The 24,255-nt window shown below is 36.9% G+C and overlaps 1 protein-coding gene across 2 annotated transcripts; it reads left to right on the top strand.

Moving 5' to 3' along the window:
• The first annotated feature begins 692 nt into the window (after positions 1-692).
• On the top strand, positions 693-21,787 carry LOC143850731 (histidine kinase 3-like). 2 transcript variants are annotated; one of them, XM_077359965.1, is made up of 15 exons: positions 695-1,042; positions 1,333-1,603; positions 5,667-5,963; positions 6,480-6,938; positions 7,930-8,208; positions 8,967-9,136; positions 9,286-9,498; positions 9,742-9,928; positions 14,633-14,684; positions 15,169-15,398; positions 15,570-15,668; positions 16,827-17,491; positions 18,103-18,606; positions 19,523-19,936; positions 21,601-21,787. In XM_077359965.1, exons 2-14 carry the CDS (start codon positions 1,403-1,405, stop codon positions 19,779-19,781), a joined length of 3,615 nt encoding a protein of 1,204 aa, XP_077216080.1. In that variant the 5' UTR covers positions 695-1,042; positions 1,333-1,402; the 3' UTR covers positions 19,782-19,936; positions 21,601-21,787. The 2 variants fall into 2 exon arrangements, with proteins under 2 accessions (XP_077216079.1, XP_077216080.1); XM_077359964.1 differs by having other exon boundaries at positions 693-1,603.
• Positions 21,788-24,255: the final 2,468 nt, after the last annotated feature.

Below are 24,255 nucleotides of genomic sequence, written 5' to 3'. Positions count from 1 at the left end.
GCCACGTGTTTGTCAAGTGAGCTACACGTGCGGGGGGGGGGTGTTAAAGTATAAAAGATAAATAACGCCTTTCTCCAACAGCTTAAGCTTTTGGAGAAGTTGGATAGTTAACATGGATCATCTAATCATATCAATGGCCGAGATGGGCGATGATCCTAGATATCCAAGATGTAGTTGGGAAGAGACTTCCATTGTTCTTCTTTAGGCCTGATAATATTGGCACTACCGTATTTTAATAATTGCACAAACTCAGCTTTGCTTTTCTACTTTAATCGGATGGCAGAACTTTTTGGGGACTGTAATGACGTTGGACAGTTGGACGGCTGTTCATATAATAAAGACAAGATGCATTGGTGAATTTATCAAAATATGGTAGTGCCAATATCAGTAGCTTCTTTAGGAATGAGTAGGTTTAGACCCTTCCCGTCTAAAGGCTGAGAAGAGAGTTCTCCGATTAAATGCCGATCGTTTGGCTTTGTCATTGAACAATAATAATGTTTAGATGCTCTCTCTTTTCCATTGAACAATGAACTGAAAAAACTGCAACTGTTCCTCTTTACAAGTTACAACTTTACTCTCTCTCTCTCTCTCTTCTTTTTTCCATTGAACAATGAACTGAAAAAACTGCTACTGTTCCTCTTTACAACTTTACTCTCTCTCTCATATTTCGGTCACCTTTAAACGCCAAAGATAAGTCCCTATCAACTCCACAAAGCAAAAGAGAAAAAGAAAAAATCCCTCTGTTTTATTTTTTATTTTTATTTTTATTGTTTTCTAATACTTAACCCTCCTTGTCAGATGATGAGATAATGATTTATCTAACCTCGACAAAAAAAAACTTCACATGCAATGGGAAACAGAATATAAAGAGAAGAGAGAGAGGGGGAATGAAAAGAACAAAAGAAAGAACAGAGGAAACGGTTCAAGAAGTACAAGAAGTCCTTTCCACCCAATCTGATAGATGATTCCGATCCATATTGCAGAAAAACAAACTGGGTTTTTTGTAATTTTTCTTTTGGGTATTTTTTGAAGTGTGATTTTAGTAAGTATTTCAGTCATTACAGAGTTAGAAGAAAGCAAGAACCCTAAAAAGACCTGTTTTTTTTCTCATCTCTGTTCATTAATTTAAGTTCAGCTTGCAAAAAAAGCCAACTGGGTTTCATCCAATTTCTTTTTTAGTTTAAATTCTCTAGTGGGTTTCTTGAAAGGTCTAATGTTGATGAGTTTTTCAGCCATTTATGGGATTTTTCTCAAGCTTCCAAGGCTCTTTTTGAAAACATGTAGGTGGGTTTTGGTTAGAACAGCTTTGAATTGTAAGGTCTCTGGTTTTAGGGCAAATGCGAAGGCGAATAAGGCGAAAGTGCCATTGGAGGGATCTTATGGGAGCAAAAAGTGGGGAAATATGCTTTTGTTTTTGTGGATTTTGAGTGGTGTTATTGGTTCTATCTGGGTTTTCAGTGACTTGAAAGATGGCGTCTTTTCAAGGAGGAAGGAAAGGATTGCAAACATTTGTGAAGAGAAAGGTCTGATTTTTTCAGAGCAGTTCAATGTTAGTAAGGATCAAGTTAAGGCCTTGGCCACTTTGCTCTTGACATCAGATCAGGTACTTCTATGTTTGTTCTTCTGCCTATTCTTTAAGTTTTTGCTATTTTTTGTTCTAGATTTTCTTTATGTATGGATTTTTGTTCTTCAATGTATGCCTTGAAGGTTTGTTTGGATAAGTTCTGAGCATGAATAGTTTATTTGCTTTTAGCTTATAGTTGTGAAAATTGTGAAAATCATCATTACCGACCATTTAGTTGTTATCTTTTATTAACTACTTTGAGATTTAGAGTTTTTTTGTTTTGTGGTTTACATAAAACTGATTAGATAGCTACTGGAAAGAGTTTGAGATTATCTGCAATTTCTAGATTAAAAAGAGAGAGAGAGATAGATAGATAGCATAAAGATATGTGTTTTGTTTTTATCTAATAGATAGATAGCTTTTGTTGTGGTTATCTGATACCAACCAAATCACTTGATGGTGTAGATAAAAGGAAAAGTGGACTTGTAAACTCATTAGAGAAAGTTCAGTTTACGTTTTTGCTTGGTGTTCATTCGTTGGTTTTTGTTTTGCAAAGTAATCTCTCTCTCTCTCTCTCTCTCTCTCTCTCTCTCTCTCTCTCTCTCTCCATTATCTCTCTTGTACTTTTCACTATTTTTTTTCTTCTTAAAATACCAAAGAGAAGTTCACAAAAATTTCATGTTTCAGCAAAAAAGTTCATAAAAACAAAAGGGTGATAGAGTAAAAGATGGTGAATTTTATTTTTAACTTTCGGGATTGCAGAGGGCCTACCATGAACTAGTGAACAGAGGTGGTTATGGATGGATGATACCTTTTCTGTTTCTTGGAAGACTGGTTTTGGGTTATGGATTTGGCTTTTGCATTCGAGAGGATAGACATGAAAAATTGGTTAAAAAAAGTGTCTAGATTGTGATTTCCAGAAATCATTATAGTTAGGTTGTATTTGTTTGACAATTCAATTTGAAATTGAAAAAAACGGGATTTGGGATTTCATTACAAGTTTTCAGGGTTACATGCTTGTGCTGAATGATTCAAGAGGAAAATCAACCTCTGTGCATTTATTCATTGTGATCAATTTTTTTTCCTGAATGGTTCAAGAGGAAAATCAACCTATGTGCATTTATTCATTGTCATCATTTTGTATGTGGTTGGTGAGGAAAATTTGAACCTATTTTCTGCTCTTAGCCCTTCAATTGGAATGAGCGATCAGTCAATTCAGAGTCGGTTTGGATGCTTTAACACTTTTTTTTCATTACAAAACATTGCCGAGTTCTAGGCCAACTTTATTTTGCACAACTGCAACCAATGTACAAACAGGGAAGCTAACATTACTTGATTTTGCCAAGTATGAATGCTGACTTATCAACAATGGTTTTAGCTAGATACAAAAGTCGAGCAAGAAAAAGCCAAAAATGCATTGATTAAATCAATATTAGTTTAGGAGGTGTCACTGATTATTAATCTATTTTGGAACAATATTTTATTTGTTTACTCAGCATATTTTTGTTCAAAAGCTTTATTTATCTTTTATTGCATGCCCGTAACATGTTTTGTTCTTCCAAGTAGCCACAGGTTTGAGTGATTGTCTATCTGGCCTTCGTTTATTGTATCTGAACTATTATGAAATGAAGCAACATCTATGAGTTTGTGGAAGAAAGTATGTATCATTCCTTTCCATGGTTCAACAGCTGAGAAAAAAGAGTGTTTTTGTTTTGAGAAATAGGATTTATCTGATCTTCATCAAATAAAAAAAACCACGATATGTCAAAATCTTGGGCTTTATGTGATCCAAGTGAATCCCTTGGATTATTCACTCCCTTATTAAGTGAGCATTTCATTGATGCTTTCTTCTGACTATTCTTTTTAAAGTACCATTCTTTTTTTTTTTGTTTGTTTTTAAATCTCTTTAAAGTATTAGGATACACGAAGGGAAATTCTTTCTAAAAGGGAAATAATAGTGGTGATTTGGTTGCTCATGGTTGGATGCTAAAATTGAGGTTTGTGATAATGTCCAATGTTCAAGATGAATTCATTCCCAAGAGTCTCACTGACTAGTTCAGAATGATTAAGACTTGATAGTTATTAGAATTCAAGATACGTGGCTGGGAGAGGCTTCTTGTTGCCAATTTAGGGAGTGACTTGGAGCATTTAGATTTGTTACTGACATGAGAGGACAAATACAGATGTACAACAACTATGGAGTTCCTAAAGGACAATATAATCATTTCTATTATCATACTCTTAAAAATGCTTTGAGCAGTTGAATGTTTGACAATTTTCTTGCACAAAAGATATGGAGCATGAGTCATTGATATGCTCAATAGATTTGCAGGCTGTTGAGCAGGATTTCATTCCTCTTTTTATATGGATAGGCATCGAAGATTGTAGATGAATCTCCTGTAATGTGCTCAATCTTGTCATAGTGAGAATACATGGCAATTACTCGACTTTAGAACTTGACTTCCAGTAGCCAGTGGTGTCTCTCTTATTGCTTCCTTGAAGGTTTCGAGGCATGATCCGTAGAGAAAACAATGTCCCAAATTGATTAGTCATCGGGATATGTTTTCAAATTAGCTTCAACATATACACAGCGCAAGGGGAGCAGAGTATGCAGTGAGAGATGATGTTGGTAATTGATATAGAAGAATGAAACACTTGAGGGTATTGATCATAATGTCTTTAAGCGGAATGGAGTAGAGGTGGGTGGAAAGGGAATTTTTTAAATGGAGCAAGGAGGGCAACTTTCTTACATGAAATGGGATTGGTTTTCATACTCTTGTCTTTGTTATAGTGCTTTATGAGGCCTGGAAAACCATAAGGTAGAAAACTTACTCAGTCGTAGAAGAATTTATCTTGAGCAATTATTGCAAGTATTGTCTTGCAAGAATTGAATAACAATGCTGACTAATTCTGAGTTCCCAAATTGCGGAACCTCTGCATTGTTTGTGTAATCCCAAGTTGAAAGGGAATTTTTCTTTCAATTCCCAAGGAATTGGTTTGGTTCTATGGATAAAAACTCCATTGATAAAAATTATCTCTCCAAGACACAATCCCTTGTAAAACTGAGTTATGGTTATGCTCAGCACCTTACCCATTCTAATTTATTTTGGTATTATGTGGGAACATAATCATGTGAAAGTCTAGCAAGTATTTCTTAATGACTAAAAGCTCCTTATGTGGGAACATATAGCACAGGAAAATATTTTGAAGTAACTAAAAACTCCTCTAAAAACAATCAAAATATCCAAGTTCCCTAAGAAAATACCTTCCACAAAAAATGTTTGGGCATGTTCTTTAGAATACATTTTCTATACGCACACACACATGTGCACACATGGATATTGTATTTTTTAAATAAGTTCGTTCAGGCAGATTAGGAAGTGTCTGAAAGTTGTTTTTTACTTATTCATTTGATTTTTCAATTTTCTATCAAAGAACAAATTGTTCTTGACTTATTCAAGTGATTTTTCTATTTTTCTATCAAAGACCAAGATTTGATTTTTGCTTTATTCACCAATTCATTTCAGGTAAGTTATCTTTTCTTTTTTAATTTTTTCGGATGAATGATGGTCAATAGAAGTATAAAGATGGTTGAATTTTTATAGCATTGGTTTTGTCCTTTTTTTTTTTGAATGATGGGGAATTATATTAATAAAAATGAGGGGACAAAGGAATCCTGCAACTGAGCTGGTCAATATAAGGGGAAAAAGATAAAAAAGAAAAAAGGAGTATGCACACACACACACACACACAAATGTTTTTTCTTTGCTGTGATCAGCATTAGATTTGATTCCATGAAACATGCTCAGCATGATTTTACAGCTTTTCATAGTTTACAACAATTAAGGAAACATGCGAGAAATTGTTGACAATATTAAATATTATGCTTCATCAGAGTACATTTTAAAATTTAATGCGGTGTATTTCTGAAAGCGCATCATTTCCAGGAAACATTAAACACTGAATAGTGCAATTGTGTTTTTTTTTTTTTTTTTGAATATTAATTTTTTTTAGAGAGCTACTAATTAATAGAAGTGCATGCTTCCCATTTTGATGTTACTATTGCTACCATTACTAATCCGAGCAATCCTTTTACTCACAGAAAACATTATCAGAATGCTTGGTGAAATCAACTGTCAGAAAACCTCTAAGTGATAGTGTTTCCCATGCTCTGAAAGTACTGTGTCCAGAGAGGGAGGAGTTTCAAAAGCAACATGCATTGGTGACTGGAAACAAGCAACATGCATTGGTGACTGGAAACATTGAGACTCAGGACCTGTGTCCAACTTCAGATTACTACTATCATCAGAAGCTTGACCGATTGTCTGTTGAGGATGCAATTTTCTTCTCCCCAGATACCATGCCTTGCATTTCGCATGACAAAATTTTGTCTGGAAAGGTAAAAACTTCTCCGTGCGCTTTCTGTCATGCCATCTTTGTTTTTCGATACTTTTTATTGAATGGAATGTCCTACTCTGGAATGCTCCAATTTTAAAAATTAGATGTCACTTTAGTTGCCACAAGAAGTACACTGTCGTTTGTCCACATAGGAACGCACTAGATAATAAAGTCCTGTTAGACTCGAGGCAGACCTTCCACAATTAAAAATAACATATTTTAGCATGCACGTGGACAAATGATCAAACTCATGCATATGCAGCCAATTCTTAAACTAATCAAATGAATGTGCACTTCTTATTTATGCACTTATGCTACGGATGCAAGCATGATTGGAAAAACCCTCACCCAATCACTAGGGATGCATGCCTAAAAGGAATACCATTTGTGTGTAATAGATTCACCCATGTGTATTAGAAGAGGTACCATTAAAAAAAAGTGTGTATTAATAGAGGACAAGCATGGTATTTGGTCATTTTGAATTTTAGCTAATACAGTACAAACTTCTTATATACAGGCTCGTGATATCTCAAGGGCTTTTGGTAACTGTGAACAAGAATATCATGAAAGGTTTCCCATGCTTTTACTTAAGATATGTTGGTGGGTCTTAGTTGGGATGGTGGTGAACTGTAAAGTCTCTGGTTTTTGTGCCAAATCAAAGCCGCCGCACATTCAGCAGCAGCAACAGGCTCAGCAGCATCAAGGACAGCAGTCACAGAGCTCTAAAAGTGGTGGGAAATGGAGGAGAAAGCTTCTAATTCTGTGGGTCTTGCTTGGGGTATTTGGGTCTATGTGGATATTTTGGAGCATGAATAAGAATATTATTTTGAGGAGGATGGAGACGCTTGCCAACATGTGCGATGAGAGGGCTAGAATGTTGCAGGATCAGTTCAACGTGAGCATGAATCATGTGCATGCTTTGGCTATTCTAGTCTCAGCTTTCCACCACGGCAAGAATCCTTCTGCTATTGATCAGGTGTAATTTTCTGCTCTTCTGCTAACATTTTTTTTTTCTTTTTATAATTCATGTTTTTTTCCTGACATCTATGTTTTAGTTCTTGGACATATACTTTATGGATGTTTGGATTTATGCAAAATTCTGTTCTCTGGCTGGTGGCTCTCTTTTTACTAAAATATGTAGGTTCTAACTGGTGAATCTCTCTCTCTCTCTCTCTGGTTTGAACTCTATTTGTTTGTTAAGTCGTGCCATTTATGGGAAGTTGGGGAAAAACAACTTTCAGCTAGTTATTTCAAATTTCAAACTTATACCCATCCTTCTTAGTGGTAGATCGTTATTTTCCTCTTATTGTCTGTCCTTGTAGTTCTTACTTTTGTCTACTACAGAAATGATACATGCTATGTTAAATTTTATAGCCTATGCTATATGGAATCAGAGTATCAGATTCAGACACAAGGTAGCATATAATTATCAGTAGCATATAATTAGTGTAGATATGCATTGTGTCGCCCAAGGACTGGAAACAAGAAATGTCGACATATTCCATTGAAAGGACAAATTAATTCATGGGAAATCTTTAGGTGCCTTCAGAGAGACCAATAATTGGTTCTTCTTAATCTAAAACCTAGACCTGGCACAACTGTATGAGATGAGGACTTCATCTGTGAGACCATTGTGGATCAATCATATAGCCCTAAAGTCATATATCCCAAGTCCCAACAATTGTGGATCAATCAACCATTGCTCCAGATTTAATAGGTAAAAATTCGTTGGTTGGATTAACAGTTTCTGATCACAGTATTATTTAAGAAATAACCTGGTATTATGCAGAAGATATGTGTTAATGGAATAACAATAAAAATGAATACACCAAAGACTGTCACATGCGAAAGAGCGTTACAAAATCATCATACAATTAGCTGAAAATACATGCCACAAATCCTCCTATCTCATAATATGAGGGGGACATATAACTGATGCTGACTGTAATAAATTCTTTTGTTCACAGAACACATTTGCAGAATATACAGAGAGAACAGCATTTGAAAGGCCACTGACTAGTGGGGTTGCCTATGCTTTGAAAGTATTGCACTCGGAGAGGGAGCAGTTTGAGAAGCAGCATGGTTGGACGATTAAAAAAATGGAGACAGAGGACCAATCACCAGTTCAAGATGAGTACATTCCTGATAAGCTCGACCCGTCCCCTGCTCAAGATGAATATGCACCTGTGATATTCTCCCAAGAGACGGTCTCTCATATTGTGTCCATTGATATGATGTCGGGAAAGGTGAATCTATGTTCCTCCTACTCATTCTCTTACCTCTTAGAATATCTTATCGGAATTCTCAATCTTTAAATATACATTGCTTTGTGAACTTCTAATGCAGATTTATAATGAAATGCTGTTCCACATGCTAATTGTATCTGCTTTTGGGATCCCAAGAGCCTTTTGTGTAGAGGACTCATGTATGCCATTTGATATTTGATGAGTCAGATGGCATCAAAGAGGTTTGTGTGGGGTCTAAAGCTATTATAAGTAACATTTTGATTCCCAACAAGAATTTGGGGTAATTTGAAGTCGTGCTCAGGCAACCATAAATTCTCATGCAAAAATCATCAAATTTACATGCCTTTTCCAGAGCATCTTTGATGAGTCAAAATAGTTTAGGAGCTCTTTCCAGATGTGAGAACCATTCCAAGTGGAATTTTGTAAAAGTGCCACTACGACCATTTGGGAGGAGGTACATGGAGATAGTAGCTAGCATCCCAAGGGCCGATTACATGTAAACAAGGGCAGAGTTTTCACGAAAATATAGAACACATCCAATACTAGAAGATTAAAAGCAGCTTAGTTTAGGAACCTAAGCATCCAAGAATCCCGGAACTCCAAACTGGCGATCACAAATGTGTATCTTCTCACAGACATGCACACACAGACATAGCAACACACCTAAGGCACCTACTTACGCCTTTGTATTTCTTTAATTTTATTTCCGTACTTCACACTATTGTTGGAGCTAATTTCTCTTTTATTATCATGCATAGGAGGACCGGGATAACATCTTGCGGGCAAGGGCATCCGGAAAGGGAGTTTTAACTTCGCCTTTCAAGCTTTTGAAATCCAATCACCTTGGTGTGGTACTGACATTCGCCGTCTACAATACCTATCTTCCACCAAATGCTACACGTGAGGAGCGTATTGAAGCAACTCAGGGGTATGTTTTCTATTGGGCATGTTACTGGCTATAGCTTTGAGGTTAATGATTTCGTAGTTGCGAATGATACCTCAAGTTACATCCTTTTTAGTAGATTCAAGTTCAACAACAACAACAACAATAATAATAATAACTATTTTCTCATACAGGTACCTGGGTGCATCTTTTGATGTGCCATCATTAGTAGAGAAGCTTCTGCACCAGCTTGCCAGCAAACAAACCATTGTGGTGAATGTATATGATACAACTAATATTTCTGCACCCATCAACATGTATGGTCCTAATGTAACTGATACCGGTCTGTGGCATCTTAGCAACCTCGATTTTGGGGATCCATTTCGGAAGCATGAGATGCATTGCAGGTAACTGTATTAATTTGTAGCGACTTGATCCAACTTTTTTCAATTTTTATTTAGAGGGACCTTCAATCAATGATGATATTCCTCTAAATTAACCATAATCATATTATTCCCCTCTAAATGATGAAAAGACAAAAAATTTCCCAAAGAAAAAAATATTCCATCAGAAATGTTTTTCTTTCAATCCAAACAGGGCCTAAGGGAGTGTGCTCTTTTCCTGATTTATATTTGTTTATTCTGTTGCAGATTTAAACAAAAGCCACCCCTACCATGGTCAGCAATAACAACATCATTAGGGGTTCTAGTGATTGCATTTCTTGTTGGGCATATATTTCATGCGGCTTTAAACCGGATTGCGAAAGTGGAGGATGACTATCGTGAAATGAGAGAGCTGAAAGTCCGAGCAGAAGCTGCTGATGTAGCAAAGTCCCAGGTGCTTTGTATTTCTGAATATTACTCAACTGAAGCTATGTCACAAATATCGTTCTCGAGAATTTCTCGGCAAGGGAAAATCTCGGGTTATATATATATATACACAGAGAGAGAGAGAGAGAGAGAGAGAGAGAGAGAGAGAGAGAGAGAGAGAGAGAGAGAGAGAGAGAGAGAGAAGGGTTCCTGTGCTTGAGCGCAGATAACTATCTGCTCTCGAGTGCAGGAAACAAGGGTGGGGCCACATTGTTGGGGTGATCCTAAGCATTCATTTGAAAGGCCCCATCATTGATGGGGTGTGTAACAAAAATCAGCTTCATTGGACCATCATAAGGTGTCCATTTGTGGGGGTGAAAATGGACAGATACTGTTTGTCCACTAATTTGCCCATTTTTTCACGCCACAAATGGACACCCTAAGATGATCCAATGGAGCTGATTTTTGGTGGACACCCTATCCCTGAACGGGCCTTCCAAATGAATGCTTTGGATCCCCCCAACAATGTGTGCCCACGTTTCTGCACTTGAGCGCAGAAACCCTTTACTCATATATATATATATATATATATATATATATATATATATATATTATTTTTTCAGGTTTATATCGAGAAAAAATGATAAAGTAAAATAATTTAAAAATATATAAAATAATATATAAATTAAGAAAAAAAATAAAAAAATAAAAATCGTAAAAAAATCATGATATTATCCCGATAATCCCGATAAATGAAAATATCGCTTTATTTTTTAAAGGGAAAATTATTAAAAAAATGCAAAGTTTTAGTGAAATTGTGAATCAAGGGTCGACATTTCAAATTCATGAAAAATGGGCTGTCAGGTACGGTCATAGAGTGGAATGGACGAAACTACCCTTTTATATTATTAAGATAAGCCGTCACTTTTGCCCTTTCCTCTTACCCCTCTTCAAACCCTTCTTTTACTTTCTCCCTCTGTTGATGAAGTAGTGTGTCCCCACGCCTCTTGAATCATGTTAGTTCACGTTTCCCACCTTTAGACCCTCTCTCTCTCTCTCTCTCTCTCTCTCTCTCTCTCTCTCCACAACAGGAACAGTTGATGGGCCCCCAAAATTCTCCTCCTTGGTGCCCAAATCCAACCCTGGGATGACAGTGTACCGTCCAGACCATAGTATGATCCAAGCGGTCCATTTGATAGGCCACACCGTAAATAGGTTGTGTTCCAAAAAACCATTTCCATATGATGATCCTAGCCCTCAGATATAAAGAGAAATTGCTTATTATGGAAACCTCTATAGATTGGAGGGTTGTGATCATCCTATGCAAATGATTTTTGGGGCACAAGCCATTTACGTTATGGCCCATCAAATGGACGGCTCGGATCATCCTATAGTCTGGACGGTACACTTCATTTTCAAAAATATGGGTGGGGCCTAAATTGGGCCTTAATGTTACTGAATGAACCACACCATTGGATGATCCAAACCATGGACGGCTTGGATCATCCTATGTTGTGGACGGTATGCTTCAATTTGAAAAATATCGGTGGGGCCTACGATTGGGCCCTAATGTTACTGTACGACCAACTCTATAGGATTATCCAAACCATGGACGGCTTGGATCATCCTATGTTGTGGACGGGCCTTAATGTTACTGTACGACCAACTCCATAGGATGATCCAAACCATTCATTTGATGGGCCACAATGTAAATAGGTTGTGCCCAAAAAATCATTTCCATAGGATGATCACAACCCTACAATCTGTAGAGGTTGCATAAGATGTAGTTTCTATTTAGATCGGAGGGCTAGGATCAGCTTATGGAAATGATATTTTGGGACGCAACCTATTTATGTTTATGGCCCATCAAATGGACGGTTTGGATTATCCTATGGTGTGGTATGGGCGGGGCCTACGTTGTTCAAAGATGGGCCCACCATTTACAATGTTACAACCACTTTAGAATGTTAGAACCATTATTGAACCTCTCGGAACCACTAAATTGTGGTTCCGAGGCCTACGTAATGGTTCCAAGATGTTTAAAACACCAATGATACACTCATGATCAATTTTACAACCAATACAATACTATTATAATGTAGGAACCACTACTTACACTCTTGAAACCATACTTTACACTCATGGAACCACTATTTAACCCGTCAGAACCAGTAAATTGTGGTTCTGAGGCATACATAATGGTTCCAAGATGTTTAAGACAGCAATGATACACTCATGATCACTATTACAATGTAGGAACCACCACATTCACTCTTGGAACCATATGTACACTCTTGGAACCACTATGTAACCTCTCGGAACCACTGCCTACGTAATGGTTCCAAGATATTTAAAACACCCATGATACATTCATGATCAATTTTACAACCAATACAATACTATTACAATGTAGGCACCACTTCTTGCACTCTTGAAACCATACTTTACAGTTTACACTCATGGAACCACTATTTAACCCATCGGAACCAGTAAATTATGGTTCCGAGGCATACATAATGGTTCCAAGATGTTTAAGACAGCAGTGATATACTCATGATCACTATTACAATGTAGGAACCACCACATTCACTCTTGGAACCATAATTTACACTCTTGGAACCACTATGTAACCTCTCGGAACCACTAAATTGTGGTTCCGAGGCCTACGTAATGGCTCCAAGATGTTTAAAATGCCAATGATACAATAATGACCACTTTGACAACCAATAAAATAGTATTACAATGTAACAACCACTTTGGAACCATAATTTACAGTCTTGGAACCGCTATGTAACCTCTCGGAACCACTAAATTGTGGTTCCGTGGCTTACATAATGGTTCCAATATGTTTAAAATACCAATGATACAGTCATGATCACTTGTACAACCACTAAAATACTATTGCAATGTACCAACTACTATTTGGACTCTTGAAACCATAATTTATACTCTTGGAACCACTATGTAACTTCTCGGAACCACTAAATTTTGGTTCCGAGGCCTACATAATGGTTCTAATATGTGTAAACAGTCATGATCACTTTTACAACCAATAAAATAGTATTAAAATGTACCAACCACTACTTGAACTCTTCGAACCATAATTTACAGTCTTGGAACCACTATGTAACCTCTTGGAACCACTAAATTGTGGTTCCGAGGCTTACGTAATGGTTCCAATATGTTTAAAACACCAACGCCCTGATCACTTTTACAATTACTAAAATACTATTACAATGTACCAACCACTACTTGGACTCTTGGAACCATAATTTACACTTTTGGAACCATTATGTAACCTCTCGGAACCACTAAATTGTGGTTCCGAGGCCTACGTAATGGTTCCAATATGTTTAAAACACCAATGATACAGTCATCACCACTTTGATAACCAATAAAGTAGTATTATAATGTCCCAACCACTTTGGAACCATAATTTACAATCTTAGAACCACTATGTATTCTCTCGGAACCACTAAATTGTGGTTTCGAGGCCTACATAATGGTTCCAATATGTTTAAAACACCAATGATACAATCATGATCACTTTTACAACAACTAAAATACTATTACAATGTACCAACCACTACTTGGACTCTTGGAACCATAATTTACACTCTTGGAACCACAATGTAACATCTCGGAAGCACTAAATTGTGGTTCTCAGGCCTACGTAATGGTTCCAAGATGTTTAAAGCACCAATGATACAATCATGATCACTTTGACAACCAATAAAGTAGTATGACAATGTACCAATCACTTTAGAACCATAATTTACAGTCTTGGAACCACTATTTAACCTCCTCGGAACCATTAGATTGTGGTTCCGAGGCCTATGTAATGGTTCCAAGAGTCCAAGTATACATACGATGTCCATTCAGGCTTCTCTCTATACAGAGAGAGAGAGAGAGAGAGAGAGAGAGAGAGAGATAAACATGGTAATAACCAAATAAAGAGGCTGGTAGAGACTATGAAAATAAACCAAAGCACAAATAACATGAAAACATGAAAAGGAGATGTAAACCCTATTCAAGTAGAGGAGCATGGACCTACTTGGAGCTATGTTTATCACCCAAGTTCAAATTTGTGACAAGTATTGGTGTTTTTTTTCCAAAATACAATGGGATTGGAACTTGCAAAGGATGGCAATGGCTGCAATGACTGTTTTTCACGTTGGATGGGTTGGGGAAGAAGAAAGAAAAAGGTGAAGTGGGTATGTGAAAATAGCTTAGGGATTAGAGCCTAAAAAGATGGTGGGAAAAAGCAAGGGGGGTATATTTGTCCTAAAAGCCATATTCTCTCACCTGACAGCCCCTTTTTTATAAAATTGAAATGTCTACCCTTTATTCACAATATAACTAAAACTTTGCATTTTTTAATAATTTTCCCTTTTTTAAATTCTTGGGATTATATCGGGATTTTGTCGTTGTATCAAAATATCGCAATAAAATCGCTATATTTTGAAAATATCAGAGATTGTTGTGTTTTTCAAAAACAATCAGAGATAGTTGTGACATAGAACTGAAGTTTCTTAGCTTTTAATACTAAAAGTTATTTCTGGCAGCCATAATGGTACTGGAAATTGATGTGCCTCACACTTTTTTTTTTTCATTTATATTTTTGAAGAAATATGTTATGTATAATGTGGAGTGCTGTTTCTTTCCTCAGATGCTCCTGTTGGTTCCTGTTGCAATTGTATGGAACTGACATGTTTCGTGTTGTCTTTTGTAGTTTCTAGCAACCGTTTCCCATGAGATCAGAACTCCAATGAATGGCGTTTTAGGTGCGGAAGATCATTTTAAACTTAGTGAAATTGCGAGTTTTTATATGGTGTGTGGCATAGTCCAGTATATTTCATAAAGTATTGTACGGCCCACTTCATAGGATGATCCAAACCGTTCATTTGTTGGGCCTCAACATAAATATGTTGTGCCAGTAAATCATCTCCATAGGATGACATTAACACTCTGATCTAATGTGCAGTCCCTCTACAGATCGGAGGGTTAGGATCATCCTATGGACATGATTTTTTGGGCACAACATATTTATGTTGAGGCCCAACAAATGAACGGTTTGGATCATCCTATGAAGTGGGCTGTAATTATTTTTTGAAAAACACTGGACCATACGACCACACCTTATAAAATCTCGTGAAATTGCACTGTTTCTTGATTGTTGTAAAACGTTGTCTTTGTGGTTTTCCTCATCTAAGCAGGAAATTATGTCAAATAGATAGGGAAATTATGCCACTTCTGTTCAACTTTCAGGTATGTTGCAGATGCTGATGGACACAGATCTTGATGCAACCCAGCAAGATTTTGCAAGGACAGCGCAGGCTAGTGGGAAGACTCTAATAGCACTAATAAATGAGGTTCTTGATCAGGCTAAAATAGAATCCGGTAGGCTTGAACTTGAGGCTGTTCCTTTTGATCTGCGATCTATTTTGGATAATGTATTATCGCTTTTCTCTGACAAGTCACAAGAGAAAGGCATAGAGGTAAAGATATAAAATCCAGCATAAAATCTTTCTCTTTTATTTGGTTGTTTCATCATCTCTTATCTTGCTGTCATGTCTCTTTTATTTGTTTGTTTTGTCATCTTCTCATCTTGCCTTCATTTTTCTCATCACTGACATGAATTTGGTTCTCTGTTTTCCGTGCAAGTACAGTTGGCAGTGTATATCTCTGATCAGGTTCCAGAAATTCTCACTGGAGACCCAGGGCGATTCGGGCAGATCATTACAAATCTTGTTGGAAATTCAATTAAGGTTAGTTGTACTTTTTGCTGCCCATTTATTTAGTATCCTTAACTTTTCAATAATGACCAAGACATCACCAATTTTACTAGTCACAGTACCAATGTTCTCATGGATTGTTCCTGAGATGATCAAAAGACTTATTTGAAGAAAAGACTTCCTAAGTGCTTCAATCATAACAACCATGTTGTAGACTCACGGTGAACAAATGTTGTAAATGGGGTTGAATCCACCTCAAGGAAGAGCATGGTCTCCTGAGAGGGCCATTTTCTGGAATAAATGAATCATTTAGGGGCCGTTTGGATAGGTGGATTTTAGAATCCGGGATTTCTTCAAAATTGTAGCTAAGAGACAAGAGAAGAAGCGGACCAGCCATCGTTTTTTACTCGTTTTTGACTTCTCGCCCTTCTTTCCGTCAGCAAGAGAGTAGCAGATCCTCCCATATTTCCAGGTTGTAGAAATCTCAGGATGTAGGAGAGATTTTTAAAACGTGAATTTCTCACTTAAAATCCAAAAAACGCTATCAGGACAACATACAACAGCTTGATCAGTAACCCTCTTTTAACCCTCTTTTACACTGTTTTCAAACTAAAAACCTGGATTCTAAAATCCGCGTATCCAAACGGCCCCTTAGGATCTGTTTGGATTGCAAGAATTTTGTGGAAAAGTTTGTAAAGCAAGAATATTTCTAAAATTTCCTACTTTTTTTATACACTAAAAACAACAACTTGAGCAAACCCTCTTCAACTTTTACTTAGGGGGACCTTCATTTTATGATAATATCCCTCTAAATTAACTACAATCATATCATTCCCCTCTAAATTTCAGAAGGAAAATTTTTTTTCTAGAAAAAAATTCCATCAGAAATATTTTTCTCGCAATCCAAACAGGGCCTTGGCCATATTCAGAGAAGTATAAGCATTTGGTTGTTCCAGAAAGTCAGAGTTACCAATCCCTATCCTTAGAATTCTGTTTTATTTTTATGTACAGTGATCCTGAATCTGGTCCTTGTTTCTAAGACCAACTTGTCTTGTAATTTCATGTGCTGAATTTTTCCAACATGTTTATTTTTCTGATCGTTTTCTTTTCCAACATGTTTCTATCTTAATATATCTCTTTCTTGCCTCCCAATTCTTGCTGAATAAATTTTTACGTGGATAAAATATGAAGTTCACAGAAGAAGGGCATATACTTGTCTCGATTTATCTGGCAGACGAAGTGAAGAACTCATGTGAAGTCAGTGACAAAGTGATGAAACAACATTCTGAATTAGTTATAAACGGGATTAACACATCCCATAATACATTGAGTGGGTTTCGTGTAGTTGACAGACAGAAGAGCTGGGATAGTTTTAAGATGTTGAACAGTGTAGATTCATCCGACGCAACTGATACAATCAACTTATTAGTGACAGTTGAGGACACGGGTGTTGGGATACCTCGAGAAGCTCAGAGCCGCATTTTCATGCCTTTCATGCAAGCTGATAGTTCTACTTCACGGACCTATGGTGGGACCGGCATAGGCTTAAGCATTAGCAAATGTTTGGTCGATCTTATGGGTGGGGAGATTGGTTTTGTGAGTGAACCTGGGACTGGTAGTACGTTTGCATTTACCGCTGTTTTCATGAAAGGGACAACGAATTCACTAGATATGAAGCGACACCAGTCCGACCAAGTGGTCTCAGAGTTCAGAGGAATGAAAGCATTAGTGGTTGATGGGAGAAGAGTCCGTGCTGAGATCACAAAGTACCATCTTCAGAGACTAGGAGTGCATGTGGACATTGCTCTCAGTCAGAAATATGCGTTTTCTTGTATATACAGTGCATGCGACTTGAGGTAAATTTTGTTTCGGATAGTAGCTTTCTTCAAAATTTGACCCTAACAAAAATTTTATTTGTATGGAGATGTCCAGATATGTGTTGTCTACAAGTCTCGGAGTTTGTGGCTTTAGGTTACCAGTTTACTAACCTTAAGCCACAGGCTCCAAGACTCCTCTACAACTGCGTATATGGGCATAATTATACAGTTATTTGGAGATATTGAAAAATATAACAAAGTATACACATTAGTTCTTATAGCTGCTTTAGTAAAAACATATCGATATCTGTGGAAATACATTAAAATTATGTAAACTATTAAATATATAATTAATGCAAGAAAAAATAAAATATTGAATAGTATATAATAAATTCAATAATTTTTTTTCTCAATAACCACATCAGTACAAGTTTTGAAAACATGGCATTTCTTTTTGAAAAGGAGTATCCTTGTTACATAGCAAAGCTCTTGAAGTACTAGAGCTTGAGTTGGGTATTTTTTTTATTTTTTTTCTAGTTGGATATTCTAAGCTTATGCATCACCCATATGCTTTAGTTTATATTTATTGAACACCTTTGATTTTTTCTTGCTTACTATGGCTAATGTATTGTTTGGTGTCCTATTCCCAGTCCAACTGAACATTTAGACATGGTGCTTGTTGACAAGGAAGCTTGGGGTAAAGGGACAGGGCTTGATTTCCCCCGTCTTCTCAAAGAGCGTCAAAATGGAAGACCAAATCCCCTGGAAAATCTCCCAAAGATGTTCCTCTTGGCAACCTCCATCAGCTCTACTGAGCTTGACACATTCAAGTCAGTTGGATTTGTAGATAATGTGATAATGAAGCCCCTCCGGTTAAGTATGATGGCCGCATGCCTCCAACGAGCCCTTGGCATAGAGAACAAGAAGCCCCAAGATAGAGGGCACCTTTCAACCCTTAAGGGTCTACTTAGTGGGAAGCAAATCCTGGTTGTCGATGACAATGTCGTCAACCGCCGGGTTGCAGCTGGTGCCCTAAAAAAATATGGAGCTGTTGTTACATGTACAGACAGTGGCAAGGCTGCTCTGAGAATGCTCCAGCCACCACACAAATTCGATGCTTGTTTCATGGATGTTCAGATGCCAGAGATGGATGGGTATGCGACTGAATCCTATTCCATTTTTCAAGTTTCGAAGTATTCTATAGATGTCATATGTGAATGACTTTCTCCATTATCTTTGTTTCTGTTTTGAGATTTCTATCTTTTTGTGGATCCCAAAATTTCAACCAAACTTATTTTGAAACTTGATGTTTTGAAGGGAGGGTATACTTCCATCTTTTCCTTTAAATATTTGGTTTGAAAGTCCTATGCCTATTAGCGATCAATGATCTACCTTTTCAACTCACTATGTTTTTAAAGGAAAGAAATATTGGTGGGTCTGTTAACCTTTTCCTTTTGCAATGTCTTTTTTGAACAGTCTTTGGATGTGCTTGTTACTCCTTACTCCCAATGTCACAAATATCTCCGATATTCTCAAAATATCACATTTTTATCGTGACACTTTGATAAAATGACAAAACCCCGAAATAATCCCGAGATTTAAAAAAAAAACATTGATATTTTCATTTTATCATGAAATATTGCGATAATATACTGATATTTTTAGGGCGATGATATTTTCACCCCCCCTCCCGACCCTGGAGTACGCATTCGCCCCCCTTTTAACGTGATTATGTGTACTGCACACAGAGAGAGAGAGAGAGAGAGAGAGAGAGAGAGAGAGAGAGAGAGAGAGAGAGAGAGAGAGAGAGAGAGAGGGGGGGTGAAAATATCATCGCCCTATTTTTATTTATATATATTTTTCTTAAATTTTATATTTATATATATGTTTTAAATAATTTTATTTTTATCACTTCCTCCCAATAGAAACCTGTAAAAAATAATTTTTTTAATATATCCAGATTTTCCCTTTCCGAGAAATTCCTGAGAATGATATTTGTGACATAGCTTACTCCCTTTCACTCTCTGTTAATATGTTTCATACTGTCGTTAACCTCCACAATCTTTGCAGGTTTGAAGCTACACGACAAATCCGCTGTATAGAAAATGAGGTTAATGAGCTAATTAAGTGCAGGGAAGAATTGAAAGAAATGTATGGGAATGTTATGTATTGGCACATCCCAATACTAGCCATGACGGCTGATGTGATTCAGGCGACACATGAGGAGTGTGTGAGATGTGGAATGGATGGTTATGTGTCGAAGCCATTTGAAGAAGAGCAGCTCTACACTTCTGTAGCACGTTTCTTTGAGTCCGATGCAGCGAAATGACTATGTAGCATCTCTTCATTGAATTTAGAGCCAAGCAGTGACTCTGGTTTGTGATGGAGCAAGTGGAAAAATGGCCTGTGAGCTGAGTGCAACTCTCCGCTTCGAGGTTGTGTTACATTCAATCTCGACGAGATTCTTACAAGCTTCCTAATATGGTAATTTTCTTTACACTTTTTTTCCTTTTGTCCAACTTGACTCATTTGAGTGGGATTGAGCCTCTAGCTCAATTGGTCAAGTCTTTGTTCTTCCACCCTGAGGTCGGAGGTTCAATCTCAGTTTACCTACCAAAAAAAAAAAAGGAAAAAAAAAAACTTGACTCATTTGAGAGTCCATTCAAGTTCTCTGTGTAACTTGCTTTTAGAAAGGGGGGCTGGTATTGCCCATAGTTACCGGAGACCTCCTACTAGGATAGGAAGCTCGCTTCCCCAAAAACTGGCTTCGGAAGATATGTTCCTCTCGCTTCCCAAATTTAGGGGAAGCACGCTTCCCATATGCTTCCCACATATTTCCTCTTTATTAAGAGTATGCTTCCTATTTATGTGATTATTTCGTTCTAATGAATATTTTTTCCTTTCGATAATGCGGAAGGAGCATATTTTACAAAATGCATTTATAACTTGAAAACTGATCTTAAGTTTCAAATAGAACTTTTTCCAAAAACTTAGCATTAAATATACATGAATAAAACATGTGAAACTGTAAATTTCTAAAACTTATAATCCTTTCCTATATTAACCATTCCTCCCTAACATACTACAATCATAGCTATGTACTTCTTGTTTGCATCCAGTGAAGCTTCTTACATGCATCATGTTGACTTTCAATGATGCTTCGCACACATTTTCTCTTTGCTTTCTTTAAAGCTTTTCACTTCCCTGCTTTTCTCTTTCTAAACCCCTCGCTTTTTGTTTTCGCTTCCTGCATCGCTTCTTGCACTCGCTTCCCACTTTGGCAACTATGGTATTGCCACCCCTAGAGTTGGTCATTTCCATCTATCAGCTTGTCCTATTTGGTCTATCTGTACTCTTTTAAGTATATGAAAAACTGACATGGGTGGAAGGGCCTACTTTAAGAGTGGTTATTATATAGCCCTTTAAAAGAGTTCCAAAAATCAATAAAACAACCCTGATCAATTAATTTAATAAATGGTCCAATTTTCATGAAGTTGGCAGTTATTCACACGTTTGTTGTTTTCATAAAAGAATTTGTGCAGAACCCGAAAATTAAAATTTCAAATTCTTCAGAAGTTTTGATTTTTGATTCTTTGATAATTTCTGTTGCCTTATGAGCCATGGCACTTTGGGTCTCTGAAGAAAACATGGTACACAGACTGGCTAGGGAAGAAATGGAGGGAAGCATTATCTGCAATGAATTTTGATTATTTGTATATTATTTAGCCGTGACTTGCGAACTGCCACTTAAATTTTACTTGTGACTTGTGAACTGGCGCTAAACTTTGACTTCTCCTTTTTTTCCTTTTTCCCTTTTTGGTCCTACTTATTAGGATTAATAAATCTCAAAAAATGTGATTGACTCAATTGAGTACTCGCCAAAGTTCAAAGTTGACTTGGACTTGTACAGTCATCGAGTCTGAAACTACTTTCGAGTTAATAAGCCTTGCTATTATCAGTAAAACGTGGTTCTTAAAACTTGTAATAGGCATGATGACATGTATATTTCCACATTAAATCTGGTCACCACTTCTACATTTGACACCACTTAACAGATCAACTGTGCTTCTTTTGTTCATCTATAATTAGAGAAAAATGGTCACCAGTTGCATCAGATATGCTCACATCTATTTATTTATGATCTCCAGGGATACTGGGTATCGGACTCTTGATATTGGATTCAATGATCATCATGTGAAATGTTTGGCGGCTTGGGAGCGTGATCAACAGGTAGTGTCTGAGCTGCGTTATCTTCGCTGTTGTATAATTACTGTATAGAATTTTAAAAAATATATAATTTATTCAATAATAAGTGCCTACATGAATTCAGTTTGATTCTTGTTCATGTTGTTGGTTATGATGAATCTGCTTGAAGATATTCAGATTCTATTTTGTTGTTATGGCTCCATTTCTTTCTATGTAAAATGGGTGTAATACAAATTTTAGAAAAATGGGTGTCAAATATGTTTTATGCCCATTTTACGTGGAAAGAAACAGATCCTACATGAAAATCATTGGGCGTGGAAAGTTTCCGAATCCCTGGGCTGAAAAGGTAGGTTGCTACAATCAAGGTTTTAAATTTCGGTTTTGGTACTGATTTTGGACCCCACCGAAATCCGAAATTTCGAGTTGAAATTTGGTATTTCAGTTCGAAATTCAGGACAGAACTTCCGAAATTTGGTAAAGGCCGAGATTTGAAATTTCGGTTTTGGTTTGGATTTCGGTCGAAATTTAAAACCATGGCTACAATAACCACAAAGCTATAAATAACCAATCAATTTAGTGTTTATAAAGTGAGGTGTGCCATTGTCAAAATAAAACAGGTGAACTAAACTTCCGGTGAGGACTATAGTTAGCAAAACTGTTTTAAACTGAAAAAAAAAAACGCGTTTTATTGATGTGCCGTTTAAAAACTTTTACAATGAATAAAACTCTGTTTTTTTAAGCATATTTTTTTTTGCCAAATCTCCAATTTTACCTCACCATATTTTGTAAATGACAAAATTCTAAACTCATTTTCTTGTGTTTCTGTTTTTTTTACTACGTTTTTATTGTTTTGAACCAGTACCTTTACTGCCTTATTAAACTCGAATTGTTGCCTTGGTTTTGCTGAATCACGTTTTGCAAACTATGGTGAGGATTTCTCAAGAGTTAATGTCGTAGCATGTTCCAACATTTTTCCACCACCATTGAAGTCTTAATGAAATATTTGTTAAATCTAGAAGACACTTCAAACCATCTGAGAATTCTTTTTAAGTTTCTCACCACCTAGATTTTCTTATAAAGTAAATTAAGGAGCAAAGTGAAAGTGTGATATGGGTTGTGCATTTCTACTTGGTTTAAGAACTTCATTTATATGCTGGAGATTAAAAGGCTTAAAACTTCCACTACCAAAATGAATAGAATGGCATAGGGCTGGCAGTTTTACCCGTTGAAATGGGGATCCGCTCCGCCCCATACGGGGCGGGGATTCCCCGACTTGGAGCGGGGACGGTGTGGGTGGGGATAGGATTAGGTATTCTCCGCAATCCCCAAAGCGGGGATGGGGAATGCAACATCCGTCCCCGCCCCGCCCTGCCCTGCCCCCGTCGCCAGCCCTAGAATGGCATCTACTAGGCACTGAGTTTTTATTCAACTCGCTACTTTAAAACTCCTTCCAAGCGAACAAATTTCAAAAAAAAAAAAAAAAAAAAAAAGGTACCATGCATCACAATCCATTGGTACCTCTATACATTTTGTTTTTGATCGGTTGGTACCTCTATACTTGATTATAAAAAAATTAATTGATTGTACATCTATGCTTGCCAACCTATCTGTCCACGTGACAATAACATGGGGCTTTCTTTCACAAAGTTGGATGAAGTAAGGAAGTTGCTACCCACCTTATAAAATACTAGTAAAAAACCTGTGCGATGCACGGGCCGACACAGAACGGTACGGACCACGTGATAGGTTGATCCAAACCGTCCATGTGATGGAACACAACATAGGTTGTGCCCCAAAAATCATTTCCATAGGCCGATCCTAGCCCCCCAATCTATAGATGTTTCCATAATTCCTCTTATCTTAAATCGGATGGTCAAGATCACCCTATAGTTTTTTAATTAAAAAACCATAAAGGAGGGGGGTAAGATCGAAATTATACGGCTCTAATGGGTGCCTTTGTTAAAAGTATAAATGAGAGGTAGGATTGAAATTATATGATCTAATGGGTGCCTTTGTTAAAAGCATAAAGGAGGGGGGGGGTCGGATTGCAATTATATGAGTTGAATGGGGGCATTTGTTCAAAAAAGTCAAGAAATGTGAATTTTTCAAAAAAATCGAAAAAACTCTCTCTTTTCATCCCGGCTTATTATAGTAGATATGAGAGATTTTTCTCCGTGGCAAAAGAACAGTGTCCATATTACCTAAATAAAATATTGTATATGTGTTCTTGGGATTTGCTAGCGTCCATCACAAAAGGCATTTCGCGGATGGGCTGTTGCGTGTGAGAGTAGCCACACAGGCTCACTTTTCAGCAGATTTTGTCTTCATTCACGAGGTGGTTGCCCTCACATGCAACATGCCATCCGTGAAATGCACCTCTTTATTCCCACTATGATATATATATATATATATATATATATATATATATATATATATAGTAAGAGATAAGTTGTTGGAGTGGGTCCAATAATGCATATAGTCATGTGACTCTGGCCCAATAAAATAGTTGACCTCAAAAAATAATTGCACCTCTATATATATATATATATATATATATATATATATATATAAATATATAGTAAGAGATAAGTTGTTGG

This window comes from Tasmannia lanceolata, unplaced genomic scaffold, assembly GCF_043159265.1.
Source record: "Tasmannia lanceolata isolate RefF3 unplaced genomic scaffold, GAP_Taslan_0.1 ptg000018l, whole genome shotgun sequence".
Taxonomy (NCBI): Eukaryota; Viridiplantae; Streptophyta; class Magnoliopsida; order Canellales; family Winteraceae; genus Tasmannia; species Tasmannia lanceolata.
The sequence above is the reverse complement of the archived record's forward strand: the minus strand, read 5'-3'. Positions and strand labels throughout refer to the sequence as shown.

What these genes read in the sequence shown, in the direction of transcription:
- LOC143850731 (XM_077359964.1), top strand. Translation starts at nt 1,214, where the DNA reads ATGTTGATGAGTTTTTCAGCCATTTATGGGATTTTTCTCAAGCTTCCA. An exon ending in ATCCTTCTGCTATTGATCAG is followed by an intron (nt 6,939 to 7,929) that starts GTGTAATTTTCT and finishes TTTTGTTCACAG; the next exon opens with AACACATTTGCAGAATATAC. An exon ending in CACAAGAGAAAGGCATAGAG is followed by an intron (nt 15,399 to 15,569) that starts GTAAAGATATAA and finishes GTGCAAGTACAG; the next exon opens with TTGGCAGTGTATATCTCTGA.